Source organism: Watersipora subatra, chromosome 10 (assembly GCF_963576615.1).
Source record: "Watersipora subatra chromosome 10, tzWatSuba1.1, whole genome shotgun sequence".
In the NCBI taxonomy this organism is placed as follows: domain Eukaryota; kingdom Metazoa; phylum Bryozoa; class Gymnolaemata; order Cheilostomatida; family Watersiporidae; genus Watersipora; species Watersipora subatra.
The window spans coordinates 58,277,194-58,298,579 of NC_088717.1; the positions used below are offsets into that span (position 1 = coordinate 58,277,194).

General features: G+C 39.0%; 2 protein-coding genes across 3 annotated transcripts; one reads left to right on the top strand and one right to left on the bottom strand.

Moving 5' to 3' along the window:
• Positions 1-22: 22 nt before the first annotated feature.
• LOC137407267 (cation channel sperm-associated protein 4-like) lies at positions 23-8,792 on the top strand. Its single transcript, XM_068093874.1, has 5 exons — positions 23-172; positions 561-734; positions 1,305-1,973; positions 2,979-3,209; positions 8,578-8,792. The coding sequence occupies exons 1-5, from the start codon at positions 23-25 to the stop codon at positions 8,785-8,787; spliced, it is 1,434 nt and encodes a 477-aa protein (XP_067949975.1). The 3' UTR covers positions 8,788-8,792.
• Positions 8,793-8,963: 171 nt separating this feature from the next.
• LOC137407338 (post-GPI attachment to proteins factor 2-like) lies at positions 8,964-20,939 on the bottom strand. Of its 2 annotated transcripts, XM_068093961.1 has the most exons (8): positions 20,712-20,844; positions 20,495-20,510; positions 19,326-19,477; positions 14,115-14,221; positions 13,081-13,187; positions 12,065-12,173; positions 9,510-9,619; positions 8,967-9,251 (listed from the first exon to the last, which is right to left on the bottom strand). In XM_068093961.1, exons 3-8 carry the CDS (start codon positions 19,355-19,357, stop codon positions 9,219-9,221), a joined length of 498 nt encoding a protein of 165 aa, XP_067950062.1. In that variant the 5' UTR covers positions 19,358-19,477; positions 20,495-20,510; positions 20,712-20,844; the 3' UTR covers positions 8,967-9,218. The 2 variants fall into 2 exon arrangements, with proteins under 2 accessions (XP_067950061.1, XP_067950062.1); XM_068093960.1 differs by lacking the exon at positions 20,495-20,510 and having other exon boundaries at positions 8,964-9,251; positions 20,712-20,939.
• Positions 20,940-21,386: the final 447 nt, after the last annotated feature.

Sequence of the window (21,386 nt, forward strand, 5' to 3'; positions counted from 1 at the left end):
TAAAATTTAAGCTTATGACAGCATGCCGGTCAAACTGAAACCCGCTGATGAGGACTTCATACCAGAGGTTCCAAGGAGGTTTCTGTTTGATGATGCCGCAGTTCAAGAGCAGCAGCAAGCCAGTAAGTCTGGAGTTGCGACTGCTGCTAAGGAACTCTTCAAATCTGAACAGGCAAGTTTATATAACTTCATGTTTTCATTGTATCCTTCATTATATCATGATATACAGATAATGCATAGGATTGTTTAAGATCTTCTCACATTTATCTAAGTAACTTCATCAGTTGAATGCTTCAAGCCTGATGTTCTTGCCATGAATAACCATAGTAACTAATTTTAGTTAATTTATGGTTGATCATGCTCCATTAACCGATCTTGATTTTTACTAGCCTGCATGGTGTAAAGCATATATATGCGTATAGTATGTGAGTGAGGCAATGTAAAGACTGTCTGTCTGTTACATATGCTGACACGTAAACATGCTGATAGTTTCAGTCATTTCAGAATTCTTTCAAGTAAATTACTTTTTTGGAGTTGTTATCACAAATATGTTTTTGTAGGCACCGCTGGAAGATATACATGATGTCATAGACAGAGAAGCATCAGCCATAGAGGCGGAAGCCCTTAACAGCCTCGTGGGGAGAATGTTACCAAGCACTGTATTTAGAGGGCTGATTCTCTTACTCATCATCTCCAATGCTATAATTATTGGTGTGCAGACCCATGAGCAGCTGGTTCGTGGCAGGTGGTGTTGTTGGTACTTCGTGTTTATGCTTATTGTAACTGTATAGCGAACTGACTTTTGAAAGGTCTTCTCTGATGTTTGTATTGATTTTGTTTTATCATAATCACCATCAAGACTGAAGTAACAATATTCAGCAATTTCCAAGTGAGCAATTTATAAGCAGTGAATACAAAAACAAAACAGCGAGCAAAGGAAAACCAAATATAATATATTTGTTAGTTTTTTCAAATCAGGTCACTAGTCAAAAAGCAAAACATGAGTCATCTCTGCTAAGGCTCGCTATAAGCTGGACAGCAATTCATCATCTGTTAACAAAGACGTTGCGTCTAGCACAATGAAGAATGCCAGTGTTTGTAGGCCTTGCTGTACTTTACCTAGCCTATATTTAGTGCACTATTGAAAGAATATGATTGTAATTTCACTATACACTAGTAACATTGTTTGTATAAGTGTATGTCAGACGTGATGTAGCAGTCAGTGAAACACATTTGTAACTAGATGTAAGTGTAATAGTTAATAGTTGTATTGGATGTTGCAAGGTCATATTGTTTCATTTCAGGGCAAGGATTATGCATACATCTTCTCTATATTGGATCAGTTTGTGCTCACAGTCTTTGTTGCTGAGATAATCTTCAAGTGGTATTACGGTTTCTTCATTTTCTGGAAAGTTGGCTGGAATGTCATCGATTTCATCATTGTTGCTGCTTTACTCCTTGGACCCGCTTTTCAATACCTCGGCACCAGTCGGATTCTCCGCATACTTCGAGTACTACGAGCAGCGCGCAGTCTCCGCAGTATCAGTGGCCTTCAAGGTTTATCCTTAGTCGTGCAGACGGTTCTGCAGTCCCTTCCTGACATGTTCAACATCGCCCTTGTCATGTGCATTATACTTATTGTTTTCGCCGTTGCCGGCATCACCCTGTTTGGCAAGGATATTCCTGAATACTTTGGTGATTTGAACTTGGCAATGTTTTCGTTGTTCATCTGCGTCACTCAAGATGGCTGGCTAGATATATTTGATGCCTTCAAGGAAGCTGGTAAAACTCAGCCATGGATTGGAATAGTGGGGATGCTTTACCTTATACTAGCAATCACTGTTGGAGCGTTTGTGTTTGCCAACCTAGCGGTAGCGGCAGTTGTGACTAACCTCGAGATCGCTATGAAAGACATAAAAGCCGAAAATAAAGCTGACGATGCTTTGAATGACTACGTACAGCAAGATCAAGAGGTGAGGGCTCGATTTTTATTTTTCAAACCGATTGTTGCTATGTAATGCCTGGAATGTTCTAGTGCAGGGGTCAGCAACCTGCAGATCCGGAGCCGCATGCGGCTCTTTTATCCCCTCACTGGGGCTCTCTTTGATTTTGAATTTTTTTCCTTTTTCACCATATGCCAAGTAATTCATGAAAATATAGAAGCTTTATCCCTAGATTTTGTAATATAAATTAAGAAAATGTAATTATGGTGATAAATCAAACATTGTCGTTTGTTATGCGTCATTATTTGTTCTATTATTATTAGTATCTTATCACATGATCGTCACGTGGCTTTAACTTTAACATAAAAGTACAGAAAAATGTACTACCGGATTCGCACAGAGGGCCAGATCGCTACAAGATACCTTCTGATATTATGTCAACAACACTACTGACAAACAACAACACTAATGCAGGTAGTACACCTTATAACAATTTATGCGCCAATAAAACCGCCAAAGTTATTTTATTGTTCTTTGAAAAAGTGTAATCTTGTTTTCTCAGCAGTTAAATCATTATACATGCCACACCTTTGCGTTTTATGGTGTAAAAATGGTATAAAAGCATTAAAAGTTGAACAAAAAAGTTACATATAGTTTATTTTTAAATTAAAAATATCAAAGGGGGTTTGTGGCTCCCATTGCGTTATTTTTTGTGGAAAACGGGTCCAAATGGCTCTTTTAGTAGAAGAGGTTGCCGACCCCTGTTCTAGTGTAATCAATTCATCAAACAAGTATTTGTGTCAAGTAGAGCAAACTTTGGTGAATGGCTGCGATGAGCAATGGTAAGAATGTTATTTTCCTCATCTTTCCTCAATAGAACAATGCAGTCATTTATGAGAAATATGTGATGCATAGCTGACACTAGAAAATGTTTAAAGTGGATTAGCTATTATGCAGTTTAGCACCGATCAGAGATGGTAAAAGTGACACATAGACTGAAGATTATCAAGGAATGCAGCTTGAAGGTTTTTGTAGGTGACCCACATTCCAATCATCCAGGCAGAAGAGGCAATCAAAAATGTAGAATTAAGTAAGCAAACACCTGTACACGCGCCTGAACTGAAGAACCTGATCACTGTTGACAAACTCGAAAATTATCTAATGATTCTGACAGCTCTCGAAGAAAACATGGCAGAATATAAAGCAATAAGAGAAGACCTGGACAAGATGTTTGACGTCATCTGTGAACTGAATGTACAGGATAAGGTGCAGATATATTAACACATCCATTTATATGTAGCACTTGAGTCATACTTTGCTAGACTAAACCATAGCAGACTAGGCTATAGCAGACTAGACCATAGCGGACTAAACCATAACAGACTAGACCATAGCAGACTAGACCATACATAGCAGACTAGACCATACATAGCAAGCTAGACTATAGCAGACTAGACCATAGCGTACTAGGCCATAGCGGACTAGACCATACATAGCAGAATAGAGCATAGCAGACAAGACCATAGCAGACTAGACCATAGCAGACGAGACCATAGCACACTAGACCATAGCGGACTAGACCATAGCAGACTAGACCATAGCAGACGAGACCATAGCAGACTAGACCATAGCACACTAGACCATACATAGCACACTAGACCATAGCAGACTAGACCATAGCACACTAGACCATAGCAGACGAGACCATAGCACACTAGACCATACATATAGCAGACTAGACCATAGCACACTAGACCATAGCACACTAGACCATAGGAGACGAGACCATAGCAGACAAGACCATAGCAGACTAGACCATAGCAGACGAGACCATAGCACACTAGACCATACATATAGCAGACTAGACCATAGCACACTAGACCATAGCACACTAGACCATAGCAGACAAGACCATAGCAGACAAGACCATAGCACACTAGACCATAGCAGACAAGACCATAGCACACTAGACTATAGCAGACTAGACCATAGCAGACGAGACCATAGCAGACTAGACCATAGCACACTAGACCATAGCACACTAGACCATAGCACACTAGACCATAGCAGACAAGACCATAGCAGACAAGACCATAGCAGACAAGACCATAGCACACTAGACCATAGCAGACAAGACCATAGCACACTAGACCATAGCAGACAAGACCATAGCAGACTAGACCATAGCAGACGAGACCATAGCACACTAGACCATACATATAGCAGACTAGACCATAGCACACTAGACCATAGCACACTAGACCATAGCAGACAAGACCATAGCAGACAAGACCATAGCACACTAGACCATAGCAGACAAGACCATAGCACACTAGACCATAGCGGACTAGACCATAGCACACTAGACCATAGCACACTAGACCATAGCAGACGAGACCATAGCACACTAGACCTTAGCAGACAAGACCATAGCACACTAGACCATAGCACACTAGACCATAGCAGACAAGACCATAGTAGACAAGACCATAGCACACTAGACCATAGCAGACAAGACCATAGCACACTAGACCATAGCAGACAAGACCATAGCACACTAGACCATAGCAGACAAGACCATAGCAGACAAGACCATAGCACACTAGACCATAGCAGACAACACCATAGCACACTAGACCATAGCAGACTAGACCATAGCAGACGAGACCATAGCAGACGAGACCATAGCAGACTAGACCATAGCACACTAGATCATAGCAGACTAGACCATAGCAGACGAGACCATAGCAGACGAGACCATAGCAGACTAGACCATAGCACACTAGACCATAGCGGACTAGACCATAGCACACTAGACCATAGCACACTAGACCATAGCACACTAGACCATAGCACACTAGACCATAGCAGACAAGACCATAGCAGACAAGACCATAGCACACTAGACCATAGCAGACAAGACCATAGCACACTAGACCATAGCAGACAAGACCATAGCACACTAGACCATAGCAGACAAGACCATAGCAGACAAGACCATAGCACACTAGACCATAGCAGACAAGACCATAGCACACTAGACCATAGCAGACTAGACCATAGCAGACAAGACCATAGCAGACGAGACCATAGCAGACTAGACCATAGCACACTAGACCATAGCAGACTAGACCATAGCAGACGAGACCATAGCAGACTAGACCATAGCACACTAGACCATAGCAGACTAGACCATAGCAGACGAGACCATAGCAGACGAGACCATAGCAGACTAGACCATAGCACACTAGACCATAGCGGACTAGACCATAGCACACTAGACCATAGCAGACTAGACCATAGCAGACTAGACCATAGCGTACTAGACCATAGCAGACTAGACCATAGCACACTAGACCATAGCAGACTAGACCATAGCAGACGAGACCATAGCACACTAGACCATACATATAGCAGACTAGACCATAGCACACTAGACCATAGCAGACTAGACCATAGCAGACGAGACCATAGCACACTAGACCATACATATAGCAGACTAGACCATAGCACACTAGACCATAGCGGACTAGACCATAGCACACTAGACCATAGCAGACAAGACCATAGCAGACAAGACCATAGCACACTAGACCATAGCAGACAAGACCATAGCACACTAGACCATAGCAGACTAGACCATAGCAGACAAGACCATAGCAGACGAGACCATAGCAGACTAGACCATAGCACACTAGACCATAGCAGACTAGACCATAGCAGACGAGACCATAGCAGACTAGACCATAGCACACTAGACCATAGCAGACTAGACCATAGCAGACGAGACCATAGCAGACGAGACCATAGCAGACTAGACCATAGCACACTAGACCATAGCGGACTAGACCATAGCAGACAAGACCATAGCACACTAGACCATAGCAGACTAGACCATAGCACACTAGACCATACATATAGCAGACTAGACCGGTTTAAATGCAAGTATCTGAGATCATCTTGTGGCCATAGTATAAGATATAAAGAGCACGTATCTATTAGTGTAATAACCACAAATCTGTTTCAAGCGTATATACTTCATTTACATGTATACAACATGAAACAAGTGTTTATATATGTTATGCACAATGTATGTATATAGAGCAGCCTTCCGCAATACTGATAGATGACCATCGCTATTAAGTGCTCAAGCCTACCATGTGGTAGAAGTGTTACTCTACCCATTGAGTCTTTAACTATTAGCATTACTGGTGCTTTTGTGTGCCAGTTTGTTAATCTCACCTCCCCAGTTGAAGAGCTCCTTATCGCTGGCGGTGTGTTCTGGATGTTGTCAAGCGAAGCTTTTCATTCTACTCTAGTGTCCTATCTTATTGCTCAACGCAGGAAATAGCAAAAGCTATTTGAGTGTCACAGTGGGTTGGATGGTCTCTATGCACATTTTCTTGTGGTCAATTTGTACTTTTTAGCCAGTGATAAGTATTTCTATATTGGTTAATTTTAAAGTTAGTATATTGTTAATATATATATAGTTTTATATGGTTAATCTACATGTACTAATGTATATACAGTTGATATACAGTGGTGTGCATAAACTTGGAATCACCAGTTAAATCTTCAAATATGTATGTTTATATGCTGTTGTCTAAGAAATTCTTTGGAGTTAAGTGCCTCAACCCCATCAATATATATATCACTTGAAAGGGAAAATTCTGAAGAACAAGATGATGCCGAATATTTGAAAATATTCTCAGATTTTTATTGCTGGGGGTGGATCTACCGAAAGGCAGACTTATTGCAGGCTATGAATGTTGTTAGTGAAAATTGATAAAATAGGATACAAACAAACTCTTTTATACAAATTGGTGGCCCTGAAAAGGGCTGTTGGGTTATTGTTGGTCTTCAGAAGGACTGGTAAGGTGTCTTGAGCTGAGCATTAGTATTTTATTGGCCAGCCCATGTTCTTGATCACCATCTGACACCGTCGAGGCATGCTGTTTACCAACTTTCTGAGCTCTTCAGGAGTGATGATGTGATGCCAAGCATGAATAATCTTCTCTATGAGCTCCCGTTTTGTCTTTGGTTTATCTTTGCTAACTATCACATCAATACGCTGCCAAAGATTTTCAATGGGATTCAGGTCAGGGCTTTGTGCTGGCCAGTCTATTACCCTCACATTACTTCTGGTCATCCACTCCTTGACTCTCTTGGCACGGTGCATTGTCATCCTGGTAGTACCAGGGTTGGTCGTTGCTGGTGAACAGGCTCCGAGCACTTGGAAGCATGACATCTTCCATGGTCTTGATGTATTTGTCTCCATTCATCATGCCTTCACAAATGGAGAGTCTTCCCGCACCAAAAGCTGTCATGCAACCCCATACCATGACTCCAGTAAGGTGCTTGATGGTTGGTAGCGTACAAGCCGGGCTGTACTCCTCTCCAGGTCGTCTCCTCACATAACAATTTCCAGAGTGGTTTTGGATGGTAAATGTTGACTCATCACTGAACAAGACCCTTTGCCATTGGGCTGTTGTCCAGAACCGTTTATCTTTAGCCCACTCTAGACGACGCTTTCGCTGTTTCTCAGAAACTAAGGGCTTGCGCCTTGCCTTGCAGCCTTTCAAACCATTTGCAAGCAGTCTTCTTCGCACTGTACTGGGGTGAATCTCAATATCTCTGTTGTCCTTGATCTCCTTACAAAGTTGAGTACTGTTCAGATGTCTGTCAGCGAGGGATCTTCGTACCAGGTACCAATCTTCACGGATAGTCGTCTTCTTGGGTCGTCCAGCAGAGTAGGTGGGTTTAAGACTGCCATTGGAGGTCCAAGTCTTGATTGCTGTGTAGACTGCCTTCTGAGAACAACCAACTTCCGCAGCTATCTGTCTTTGGGTCTTTTGCTGTTTGTGAAGGTGCAGAATGATGGCTCTTCTCTCTGTAGATAACACTTTAGGCATGGTAAAGTTCAAAGTCAAACTGAGTTCAAAGTTAAACTGAGAATGAATAAGACTTTAAGTGTCCTGCTTTAAATATGCAACAGTCAGCAAATTGCATAACTGAAATGCCATCATGATGGGATTTAGGATATTTCACTTTCTTTGAAATTTGACAAGCAGTAAACTTTCTCAGCTGGGAAGGTTTGTGCTAACCTGTTATAACCAGATTACGTACAAGACCAGATAAAATTGCTAATCTGTTTAATAGGATTAATATAAATCACACAGAAATGATTGTGTTAAATCAATCAATGCATTGTTTGAAAGCACATCTTCTGCTGATCAGATTGATATATAATATCTGGCATGGCATCATAATTGGCGGGAAAATAGAAAGCAAATGGAAGATCCATTCGATATAGAGTGAACAAAATAATGTGATTCCAAGTTTATGCACACCACTGTACATGTATGCCACACTACATTGTTTATATCGCACATATTCTTACTTAAGTATAGAGTGAGGGACTTGGGATGAGTAGCAAAAAGGCGTTAATACCGTCTATCTGCCGCTACCAGTCTACCTACATGTTGCATGTTCAAATGTATGCAGCTAGTCACTCGATCAAAGTATCATAAAATTTATTACGAGCCTGTAGCCAGCAGGTGTGGTAGAGACATTTCAGTCATCTTACCGGTATGAGTATTTGTGTAAGATGTCGAGACTGTCGAGTTCTTTTTAGAATGACAGCACTGCCAAGCAGAGCAAGGAGAGTGTCGTATCAGGTGTACCAAAATCAGCTGGACTACATATCAATGATGTGAAGAAGTTCAAGGCTGGCGATCTTTTGTCCAACCTGATGGCTGTATCAGAACAACAGAACCAACCACGGCCTGCACAAGGATCGAGCAGTCCAACTCCTCTACAGAGTTTTACTACAATAAACCACTAGTTGATACCGGCCTGATGTGATGCGGTGAAACTAGACATCCTTGTATTTCAACTTTAATGAAATGAGAGTGTGAAAGGTCTAACCAATCTATCACTGGCTACATTACATGACAGAGTCTAGCTGTCCCTCTGTTTACAATGATAGGAAGAAATCTCCCCTCTTACAGTAAAACATTAGTCTTCGACACAGTCTTGAAGGTAGCCATCAATTATATTGTATTAGAGATAAAAACTTAAACAAAACAATATACAATAATGAGCATTGAAAATAAAAACAGTAAAAATACTAACAACTAAACTGATTAGTGAACTACAATATAAAATATGTAATTACTCCACAACCAATCCAGTAAAATGCATAGGAATGTAAAACTTTGTAAGATACAATTATCCTTTCACGATATTGCAGCTGCAGAAAGACGATGCCGAACCCTAGACCAGCATGTGATCAACCTTTTCTGTAGCCTACAACATTCAAGTAAGCTGTCATAAAAAACTGGAAGTGGGAATCTGTGGCTGGAAATTCATTAATTCCTAAATAATAGTGTTCGGTGCCAGGGTACCGGAGTAACAAAAGGATGATTCGCTGGGCTAACAGTAGAAAAATATTTCAAAGGCGTACTAAAACTATCTGAAGATTTATGGACCAACTTTATCATATAAAATGATTGTAGCTAGCTAGACCATGTAAAATCATTTATCTAGCAGAACAGAGCATTTCACCTGTGACTGAGGGAGAGGCTGGAATGAAGAAAAGTCAAGGATGCCAGTAGCATGAAAGGCTATGTTGAAAATCACAACCAGGTATTCACTCAATCCAAACAAGGAATAAACTGTAAAACATGGCAGTAGATTTCTAGGTTAGAGTTATTCCATATTAGACTTGAAGGAGTCATCTTACACAAACATTCAGACTACAAGGAAGTCTGTGCAATTAACAAATTATTATTTTACGCAAATCACAAAGTGATGCCATGGATAATACAGCAGTAGGAAGTGGAGCTATATATGTAAATAGCAGAACCATGAAAGAAATATGTATTACGTAAAGTGTTAAGCAAAGCGAAGTGAATTATCATAAACCTATATTTGAATGCCACCTTTATTTGAACAACTATAAAATACAGCGCCACCCTTTAATTGAATGCCACCTCTATTAGACCGCCACTTTGATATTCATGATGTTTAATCTTTACGAACCCATAATAGAAAGTGATCAGTAGAAGTGTCCCCAAAATGATACTAATAATGACTCGGTTAGCAAGGTTATATAAGCAGTAACAATTAATTTTTCCATTGTAGCTGGTGGTTCTCATGGTCTTAAGGACAGTGTGCATGAAAAGATCGATAATCATAATCATCAAAACTACACTTAGATTCGACATTACTAATGTTGAAATTTGATCCATTGTCTTTGCATTTGTCTATAAGGTGGTTTATAACCTGTTATGAAGTTTTTAAAACATTTTGATAAATGATGAGAATACGCTTCAGGAACAGCGCATGGTATAATAGCAGCCAATGCTACGGCATGTCGAAGTTCATTTTTTAACTCCCAATTTCTAATTTTTCGGTGTTTCCCACAAAACTTTAAAAGCAACACTGTGGAAATAAGTAATAACTGTATCTGTCGACTGTTTCACTCAAAGTAGTCCTTTGTTCAACTCAGTCAATATATGGGTATATGTATACTCCTGATACTTCGACGTATAAAAACTGTTTAACAGAAATGCTGATGCCGACGGCATTAAAGTCGTTTTGCCCAAGGGAGAGCATTGCTTCACCAATAAAAGGGATGAATTTATAAAAAATTTCAAAATTCTGACTAGTTGCAAACTAAACTGCCATCCTTTAATTGAACATTACTTCTAATAGAACACCACTATAGGAGAAAGGTTGAAAAATACAGCACCATTGTACGCAAATACAAGTTTTACGGTAGTTTTCAGAGATATCTTGAGTCGTATTCTGAAAAATTCTGACCAGCTAGTCGAAAACTAAACTGCCATCCTCTAATTCATCACCTCTAATTCATCACCTCTAATAGAACACTAATAGGAGAAAGGTTAAAAAATACAGCACCATTGCACCCATATAGAGGTTTTACAGTAGTTTTCAGAGGTATAATGAATTCTGTTTTCTGAAAGTGCAAGTTTATTTGACAAGATGAACACATGAAACTTGATTTGTTTGACTTTACCCCTGACTCACTCCTTTCTCAATACTACTATAAATAGTAAGATGGAAACTATTAGGAATAGTTGTACTAGGAGAGTTAACATTGTCCCAGCCAAACACACTCTCCTATACGTTGTGATCAATATAATTACGATTACCAAGATACATAAAAACTGAAGGTGCCATATGGAATCCCATCGCTGGTACAGTAGACGCTGCTATAACGTGTACATACAATAACGTACATTTCACATAACTTAAAAATTTGTGTAAATTTTTTATTCGTACAACGTAAAAAATTTCATCAAGTATCAAATCGATGCAATTTTTCAAATTCGATTTGAATAGCGATAATCTTGTAGCTTTTTGCCACATTCGTGAGACAAAACGGTGTACGTATAGCGTTATCTCTATTATACAGTCACACAAGTTCCATGACAATCTAGCCAGGATAGATAATCAGAAGTGTTGACAAAACAGAGAATAAGTAGTTGCAATTGTTCTGAAATCCTTAAAGCCAATCAATTGGTGCGGGTATTACAGCGCCAGGATACCAACCTGAATGTCATGAGTTGGAGTATCATTGAAAGATACCTTCTGTCTTAACCTTGACCCTCCTAAAGATAGATAGACCAAGGACAGGTACACACCGCTCCTATTATGATTAAATTTTTTTTTTTTAATTTATTATAGTCGTATACAATATTTGTTCAAAAATGTACTTAATTTATTATAAAATTACTGAAATCATGAACCATAAAACTTATGAAAGTGATAGGATAAAGAAAAAAGTTGTTGATGTAAACCAATAATACTGCAGTTACGGTATGACAAACAAATTCATGAGTGAAGTCTAGTTTTTCTTTTCGGTATGGCCAAATGGGTGAGTTTGGAAATATCTTGGAACGTATTAGACAATGTACATGCATGTTACGGCTCGTATAACGTAAATTCCCTATAACGTAAACATTCCCGGAACAGATCATTTACGTTGTAGGAACGCTTATTGTGTATGACAGGCATTTGTCAACGAGACCTGTCACTAGCGGGTAGTTAGTGGTTGCATCTGATACACTAACCTAGTCATAATATGTACCAACCTCCAGGCTCACAGTAAGTATTGTGCCTCCAATACGTGTACCCAGCAGTAAATATAGTCAGCATGTTAGCGGTAAAGAATATCTTCTTATAACCAAGAGATTTGCGCAGCTGTAATATAGTACAATGTAATATAAGACAAGCTGTCATGGATCCTAAACAGGTGTAAGCGCTCTTCAAACTTGCACAGACAGCAGAAAACAGGTGGATCGAATGTTAAATGTTTGTTTTTTGCAAGAAAATTAAAAGCATTAAATGTAGGGATGACTGAGAACTATGCGAAAGATATAAAATTGTTTTTGTTAAAATGTCAATAGATCTGTTTTTAGTTCTGTAATGTTCGTCTTCACATAATTTCAAATATTTATGTAGAGCAGTAGAGGTGATGATAAGTGAAGGTTGGACTGTACCATATTTGTGAGGTATATTATTGTACCATGTCTGTGAGGTATATTACTGTACCATGTCTGTGAGGTATGTTACTGTACCATATCTGTGAGGTATATTACTGTACCATGTCTGTGAGGTATTATTACTGTACCATGTCTGTGAGGTATATTACTGTACCATGTCTGTGAGGTATATTACTGTACAACATCTGTACCATATCTGTACCACATCTGTACCACATATGCACCATATCTGTACCACATCTGTACCATATCTGTACCACATCTGTACCACATCTGTACCACACCTGTACCATATCTGTACCACATCTGTACCATATCTGTACCACATCTGTACCACATATGCACCATATCTGTACCACATCTGTACCATATCTGTACCACATCTGTACCACATCTGTACCACACCTGTACCATATCTGTACCACATCTGTACCATATCTGTACCACATCTGTACCACATATGCACCATATCTGTACCACATCTGTACCATATCTGTACCACATCTGTACCATATTTGTACCACGTCTGTATCATATCTGTACCATTGTGTTGTTGAGTTCTTGACTCAACTTACATATCTCCGACTTGTACACATCTGACTTACCATCCTGCTTTTAGTATCCTTAACAAGTGATGCTTGGAGGAGAATGGTACCAGCCATGTATAACAGTGATGCTATTATGAAGGTGAGAAATGAAGATTTGTGAAGGCCTAAAAATAAAAACAATTACCTTCATCCAAATTTACAAACTTGATCACTAAATTAATTCACAGTATGAAATTGCCCTTCAAGAATCAAATAAATATCTTCATATTGTTGAACAAAAACATAAAAATGCGAGCTATATTTTTTGCTGGGGCACTCCAGTTTTTTTGACAGGATTAAAATGGTGTAGCTATATCACTATTAGCGGATGCTTCGCAATACAGTTGACAAAGCTGAAACTTTGCAAATGAGAGACAAATTAGGTATGTTGCCAAGAGGTTGTTATGAAAAACAACCTACAGTGATAGCAACCACCATGTTACCAAAGTCTACGCAGGTAACTCAATCTAATTATGCTCATCAGTAACCAAGTGTGTGCAATATGACGTCATCTGAGTCTATCAAAAGACTAGTTGATCATGAAATTTTACTCAAAGAGGAATCACATATCTGGGGGGCTAGTAGGTAAACCTTAGATAGAACTACTAATCCACTCCCTATGAGTAGACAGTTTGCTACAAGTAATTCCTGGCTATTTGAGCAGACCAACATCAGTAATGTAGAATGTTGATTTCAATCAAACTTAGAATATAATTGAAATTATATATATATAGACAGGAGACAATATTAGCAGTTAAAGTAAATGGTTTTAACTGTAACAAAACAATATAAACACACTATAAATGTATTCATGCTATGTCGCTATTTTCAGCAGAAGTGTTGCCATGTGAGAAAAAAATCCAAATGAGTAGTGACATTTGGATGCACTTTAATAGAATAAAAAATATGGTTCACACAAAGTGAACATAAAGATAAGTTATGCGTTAAAGAGAGAAAATTGTCTCATACAATGACATCGATAGCTAAAAAAATACCGCAAAAATTGGTGAAAGACTGTCATGAGGCTCAAAAATGGGTAAAAGTCAACTAACCGAAATTAGATGCGGAGCTGACCAGCGTGAGAAGGAACAGTGCAGTTATTTCTACCATTTTCAATATAACACATGCGATGATGTAGATGGAGTTATCTTGTCTCCACCTAAGTAGTACATATTTGTATAAAGGTAAGCCAGTTTATGCAGCAGCCTTTAGCCCATAAATCTGTCTTGTGATCAAAGAAACATCTGAGGCAAGAAGAACATATAGTTTACTCTACAAGTTCAAACAACCTCTTACAGCAATTTATTTAAGAAACTATCATAAAAATGCATATGGCATGCATATAAACTAATGTGAAGAATTTTGCTTCATTCTATAGGTTTTGTGTCTAGATAAAGATATTATTTTACTACAAAATATGTATGGCAGTTTTGCATATAGTAAAAATTATCTACCATGTTGCTTCAATTTTGTTGTGAAACTCTGCAGCTGCTACAGTACGTGTCTGACGCCAGAACTTTGAGGCAGCCAGTTACTAACAAACACCGATACCTAACCAGGCAACTGTTTTAGTAAGTAGTAATTTGGAGTTGTCTATGCCTATGCAATTATACTCATTGTATTGGAGTTGTCATACCATTATATGCATTGATGTTTTGATTAAAATAAAGATTGCACGGTAACACATCGTGGTGGCAGCGCGAACATTTTGTAAATTCTGATTTGTAATAAATAATCTGGTGCAATCGAGTATGTCTAAGCTGAATCCTCCTAATTTCGACTTTGCTGATGCCAGTAAGTTCACAGAGTGGATGAACACTTTTAATTTGTACCGCCTTGTCTCTAAGCTGAATAAAGAGGATGGTGAGGTGCAAGTGGCGATGCTCTTGTAACTAATGGGGAGAGAGGCAAAAACGATATTCAGCTGCTTTTCATTCAATAAAGCTGGAGATAAGAAAAGCTATGCTAAAGTAAGTCGGATGTTTATTGATTACTTTACTTCACAGAAGAATTTGATACATCTAAGATCTCTCTTTCCTTCAAGGTCACAAACCCCACAGGAGTCGAGTGAGAATTACATTAGATAATTGTATAAACTTGCTGCTGATGCAGAATTCGATAACAAGGACGAACAAATACGAGAAAGATTAGCGGTTGAGATAATGGACAGAGAACTATCTCGAAAGCTACAGCTAGAGGCTGATCTAAAATTAGCTAAAGCTATAATGATGATCAAACAGACCAAGCAAGTGTAGTCAGAAATGTGCAGGTAGGAAGTGTTAGCAATAAGTCAACAAAGACCTGCTGAGAATGATGAATTGAGAACTGGTGGAAAAGGTAAACATGGCAGAAAGGGCCATTCACAGAAAGCTGACCCGACTAATCACAAGTGTAAACGCTGTGGTAAAAGTCATCCACCAAAGAAAAATCCTGCGTACGATTCACAATGCTATAAATGCAATAAGGACATTGGGCATCATGTTGTTTTACCAAGCTTAATGACAGTAATCAAGGACAACAACAACAACAGAGGAGCAGCAACGAGGTTGCAACCCATACTATTACTAGCAACAACAGTCCCAGAGACTATTATTATTTCTGCGACACAATGAAAGTTGAAGAGGACCTACAAAAAACGGACGACAATCAACCTTGGTATTTAGAGCTACGTACAATTTGATGATGTACCTATCCAATTCAAGATTGACACGGGAGCAGATGTCACAGCGATGACCGAGGACTCATATAGTTTGTTGAATGTAAAACCTGACTTGAAACCTCCTGACATACAGTTGAGTAGTGCTAATAGTTCAATGGTTGTATTAGGATGTTGTCATGTCAATGCTGTATTACAGGGCAAATCTTACTGTATCAAAGTTTACGTTAGTGTCACAGTAACCTTTTTGTCGAGGTCTGCTGCAATCAACATGCATTTATTAGCTCGTGTCAGAGAGCTAGGCATGCTAAAAGGATTTGTGGCTCATATACAGACCATTGAGAATGTAAAACCTGTGGCGGTACCTACGCCTAGGCGAGTTCCTTTTCCTGTTGTCTAGGGTTGATCAAGCCATTGATCACATGCTGGAGGACAATGTGATTCGTGCAGTAACTGTGAGCCAACAGAATGGTGCTCAAACATTGTTCCGCATATATGTGTAGATTTCAGAGCAGTAAACATGGCTGTAAAACGTGAATTTTACCTTATTCCAAGCTTTGACGAGCTAGCAACTAAATTTGGGGGTGCAACTAGACGCCAAATCGGGTTATTACTAGATCTGCTTAGATGAAAAATCGCAAAAGTTGGCCACATTTATTACCCACAGAGGTAGATTTTCCTTCAATCGGCTTCCATTTGGAATTACAAGTGCTAGTGAGGTGTTTCAGCGTGCAATGGAGTCACTGCTGCTTGGTGTGAGTGGGGTGGTTGTTTATCAGGACGGTGTTGTCATGTTTGGGAGAACAATTGAAGAATACGATGCTAGACTAAAGCAGGTGTTGAGTAAAATAACCTCATTTGGTCTTCGGTTGAACAAAAGCAAATGTCAATATAGGGGACAATCAGTAGTTTCTCGGGCACATATTTAGTGAGTCAGGTGTATCCATAGATCCTGACAAGGTTAGGGTAATAGAAAGTCTCAGCCAACTTACTGATGTAAAAAGTTTGCGTAGGGTACTTGGTGCAATAAACTACTTACAGCGCTTTGTGCCTGGTTTGTCTACTCTAACAGCGCCGCTAAATGATCTGTTGAAAAAGGACAACTTGTGGTGTTGGGGTCCTGCTCAGCAGAGTGCAATGACAAAGATTATCCAGCAGATCAAGAATGCAAAAACTTTGCCTTACCATGATCCAAAGAAACCAGTGGTTGTAACAGCAGATGCATCTACTGTAGGACTAGGTGGTGTATTGATACAGGGTGATAAGAGTGTGTCATTCGCTTCCAGAACTCTGACAGATACAGGGAAGCGATACTCCAATATTGAAAGATAATTGCTTGCTTTCGTTTGGGCATGTGAGAAGTATGATCAGTATGTGCATGGTCTGCAACAGTTCGAGTTACACACAGATCACAAACCATTGATTCTATTGATAAATGGGAATGACATCAACAAGGCACCTATTAGATTTCAAAGGTTACTCATGTGGTTATGAGGTATAACCCAGTTGCCGTATATGTACCTGGTAGTAAGGTGTATTTGCCTGATGCACAATCTAGGGGGTCTAGTGATACTGTTACAGCAGATGAAATAGCATTTTCTCAAGATATTGAATTTTATGCTAGTTCTAAGGTTGGCAATCTTCTGGCTTCTGTGAGTAGGGTAGATAAGATTAGGATTGCATCTAAGGCTGACAATGTAATTACTAGAGCTCTGCAGTATACTATACATGGCTGGCCAAACCATATCAAAGATGTAGAACCAAACCTGCACAAACTGTTTCTGTAAGGGGTTCACATTCAGCAGCTTAGGGGATGTTGCTTTACAAAACTCGCATCATAGTACCTGTGACTATAAGACAAGATATACTGTCGTCTGTTCATGAAGGGCACTGGGGTGTTGGTAAATGTAGAGAAAGAGCTGGTCAATTGGTGTGGTGGCCAGGCATGTCAAAAAATATAGAAACTTTCGCTAAACTATGTGATCATTGCAATAAACATGCTAGTGCTAACCAACGTGAGCCAATGATCATAAGTGACCCTCCACCTTCTAAATGGTATCGCATATCTACTGATTTGTTTTATCGTGAAGCTAAGAACTATCTGGTTGTGCAAGATCAGCACAGCAAGTACATTGAGGTAGTTAGCTTGCCTAGTATACATACACATATAGCAATCCAGAAGCTGATGAGCATGTTTGCTAGTTGAGCTAGTTTCAGACAATGGGCCACAGTATGCAAGTGACAAATTTAAACACTTTCTGAGGATGTATGACATTACCCATATAATGAGCAGCCCATACTACCCACAAGCAAATGGCTCGGCAGAGAGGGCAGTGCAGACTGCTAAGAAAATTCTTAGGTCTGAAAACCCAAATTTTAATAGTGTACAGGGCATCAAAAACTGGGTACTGGGTACAGCCCTAATGAAATTATGCTAGGTCGTTAAGTACGAACCAATGTTCCATGCTGTGATTCTGCACTGCACGATGTTTTGATAGACAACAAAGATGTACAAAACATAAATTGTAATATGAAGCAAATAGCTAAACAAGCTTATGATCGCACTGCTTTATCGAGACCTCTGAATGAATTAGCTGTTAGTTCAGATTTGTAGAGATGGCGAATGGTCTGACCAGAATTATGTGGCGATCAGTAAAGCCAACACACCGAGATCTTATGTAGTAAGAGATCCAGCAACAGGCCGTCGTTTTTGCAGAAATCGTAGACAGTTACTGAAATCTTATCATTGTAACTCGCTGGGTAGCAATATCATGAGTCACAATGATGGTGAGTCGCGTGTTCTACAGCAATCAGGTCAACGTAGTTCATATCTCAACACCAGTTTTATGGACTGTGAAGACGCTGAGTCATCATTACATGATAATGGCCCAGAGAATGATGGCCGAATGGAACTTCGACCTTGACGTGACATACAGCCACCTGAACGGTTTGCTGATTTTGACATGAGCCGTAGATAGGTATTTTCATTGAATAATGTTACATGTTAGCAATAGAATAATACATAGGCTGGGGTGTTGATTGCAGCAGACCTGAAACACTTTCATGTTGCATGTTACTGTTGTCATGTTTTGACTCAGTGCTCATATGGCAAAGACTCCAAAAGGTCATGATTTGACCTACTGCCTTCATGACAATCGATGTAGAATCTCAAACTATATTGCATTTTAGTGTGATTATATTATATGAAGTATATATTCATGTTTGTGTTTTGTCTTGCATAGTTGAGTGTTTCTTACTAGTCACAATTTCAGAATACTTATAAAGTTGCTCATTTTCCTCAAAACAGGGAGATGTATTAGTAAGTAGTAATTTAGAGTTGTCTATGCTTATGCAATTATACTCATTGTATTGGAGTTGTCATACCATTATATGCATCTATGTTTTGATTAAAATAAAGATTGCACGGTAACACATCAGCAACCATATTTAAAACATGACCTACAGTAAGTGCAAGGTTATACTAAGAAGAGTTGAATAAAATAAAAATTGTTTTTCATTAGTTGTTTATACTTAATAAACTTTCATGTCACTTATACTTACGCCTCATTTTTACACTTAGAAACATTATTTATGCACATAGAATCACCTGATAGTTGAGATGGTGTTGTAAAAGGTCATATAGCATACACAAACAAAGTATCGAGCTGGAGTATGGGCTACAATGCACCACCACCATACTGACTTTTGGGGTTCAAATGTTCCAGTAGCGGCACTAATTGATGGTAGGAAATTCCAGACCTAAAGAATTACAGCAGAAAGTAGTTTCACAAGCAAAGACCGATTATTTCTTACTGTGAGCACCTTTTGAAGACTCTAACTATTTGAACCAGTCAGCATAAATGTTACTCCCTTTAACCAGGACTAGGGATGTAGCAGCATTGATATACAGCTCCCAAGGGTAGCCGACGGCTCTCATATGGGCGGGGTTTAATGATGGAGCTCTGTTGAGATTGTGCTGGCCTGGGTTTTGGAGCTAGCACAATTCTCGCGGGGCGGTTGCGTTACTTTTTTAGGTTTTGGAAAACAGGACTCGCTGTTATCGTTTCATTAGCTCATTCAGTCAGTAGACCCCGCGGTTCACAATAGCAAACCCTGAATTTCTACAATGTCGGGGTAATACCTAACCAAAATAATGGATCCATGCAAAATAAAACACTTCAAACTACCCAATTTTACTAATTTTGAAATTGGTACAGGTCGTAGTATATGCTTGAAGTTGAATATAATTTACCCAAAATTACCCGAACCGCGGCCTTTTTTCTCTAGTTTCTGATTAATATTTTGCCATCCCTAATATGAAATGACAAAGTCTTTCATCGTTGTCACATTGTTTTACCTGGCCAATAAGATGGGACAGTAGGCAAAGCTGTGCAGTGTAGTTTTCATACTCAAAATCTAAATACAAAACCGAATTTGGGGTATTTTACGATTGTGACTATTAATATCACGAATGCTTGTGAATGGCAACTGACTGATCATAATGGTGACAATATTGGGCAACTATATTTACTTGACAACAAAATGAAACCAACAGATCAGTAAAATAACCCCTATAGCTCATAATATTTGTAAATTTACAAGGGGCTTTATTCAGCGTATTTGTTTGTTTGGGTGCCGTGTTCGGGTTCATCCCAACAGAGCTCCATCATTAAATCCCGCCCATATGAGAGCCGTCGGCTATCCTTGGGGGGCTGTATATCATTGGATGTAGGAACATGTAATAAGAACACTAAACAATCCCTTTAATTAGCATACCTGAGAACAGCAGCATCTGAAATATCAAAACAATTACCAATATTTAATAAAACTATAAGCTCAATATACATAAAAGCAGGAAAAATATTTTGGGTGGTAGTAAGTAGGCTATTGGACAATCATGAAGTGCTTGCAAAGTTCACAATTATAGTACCTCAGACGCATTATTTCAATTGTACACAAATGTACACATATATATCAATTATAGTTTTCTCACCCTGCAATGCGTAGAATTGGAAGCCTCAAAGTTGTACAATATTGAATAAATAACGCTAAAGGCTAGGCCAACAAGGGGTGGAGAAAGTACTGCTAAGCCAAATATTTTCCAGGGCATACAAATAAAAAAATCTCTGTTACTAGAAGCTCTCGAATCCATTTTAATTTTCAATATTCTGTTCACTACTAGAACAAATTCACTTTGAACACCTCGAAAACTTTCTTACTATCTAATAGATAAACGCATAAAAATAAGGTCATAAGTAATAAATGCAGTAGCAGCGAAGAAAGACCAAGCTAATTTTATATGTTACAACTACATATTCATTAATCAGTTAATCAACTAAAGCAGAAACTTTACCTGCACTGGTCGTATTAGCGCTGTAGTTATCGTAAGTTTATTGCAAACCAACGGATACAGGAAAAATGATACATCGGTTCGTAGTTGTCTTTACTTGCATGCGCACTCCACGAATTTGCCGTTCATCTGCTCGGTTTCTATAGAAACAATACCTAGTCTCAAATTTCATGTCCTAGTTTTTAAACGGCCCGTAGATATCACGACCGTTAATAGTTTATGGCAGCGATTCGTTTTATGCATTTTGTGGGAAACTAGATTTCACCAATAGTACTAGTAGTTATAATAGTTGTTAGTATAGTTAATATCGGTTGTTAA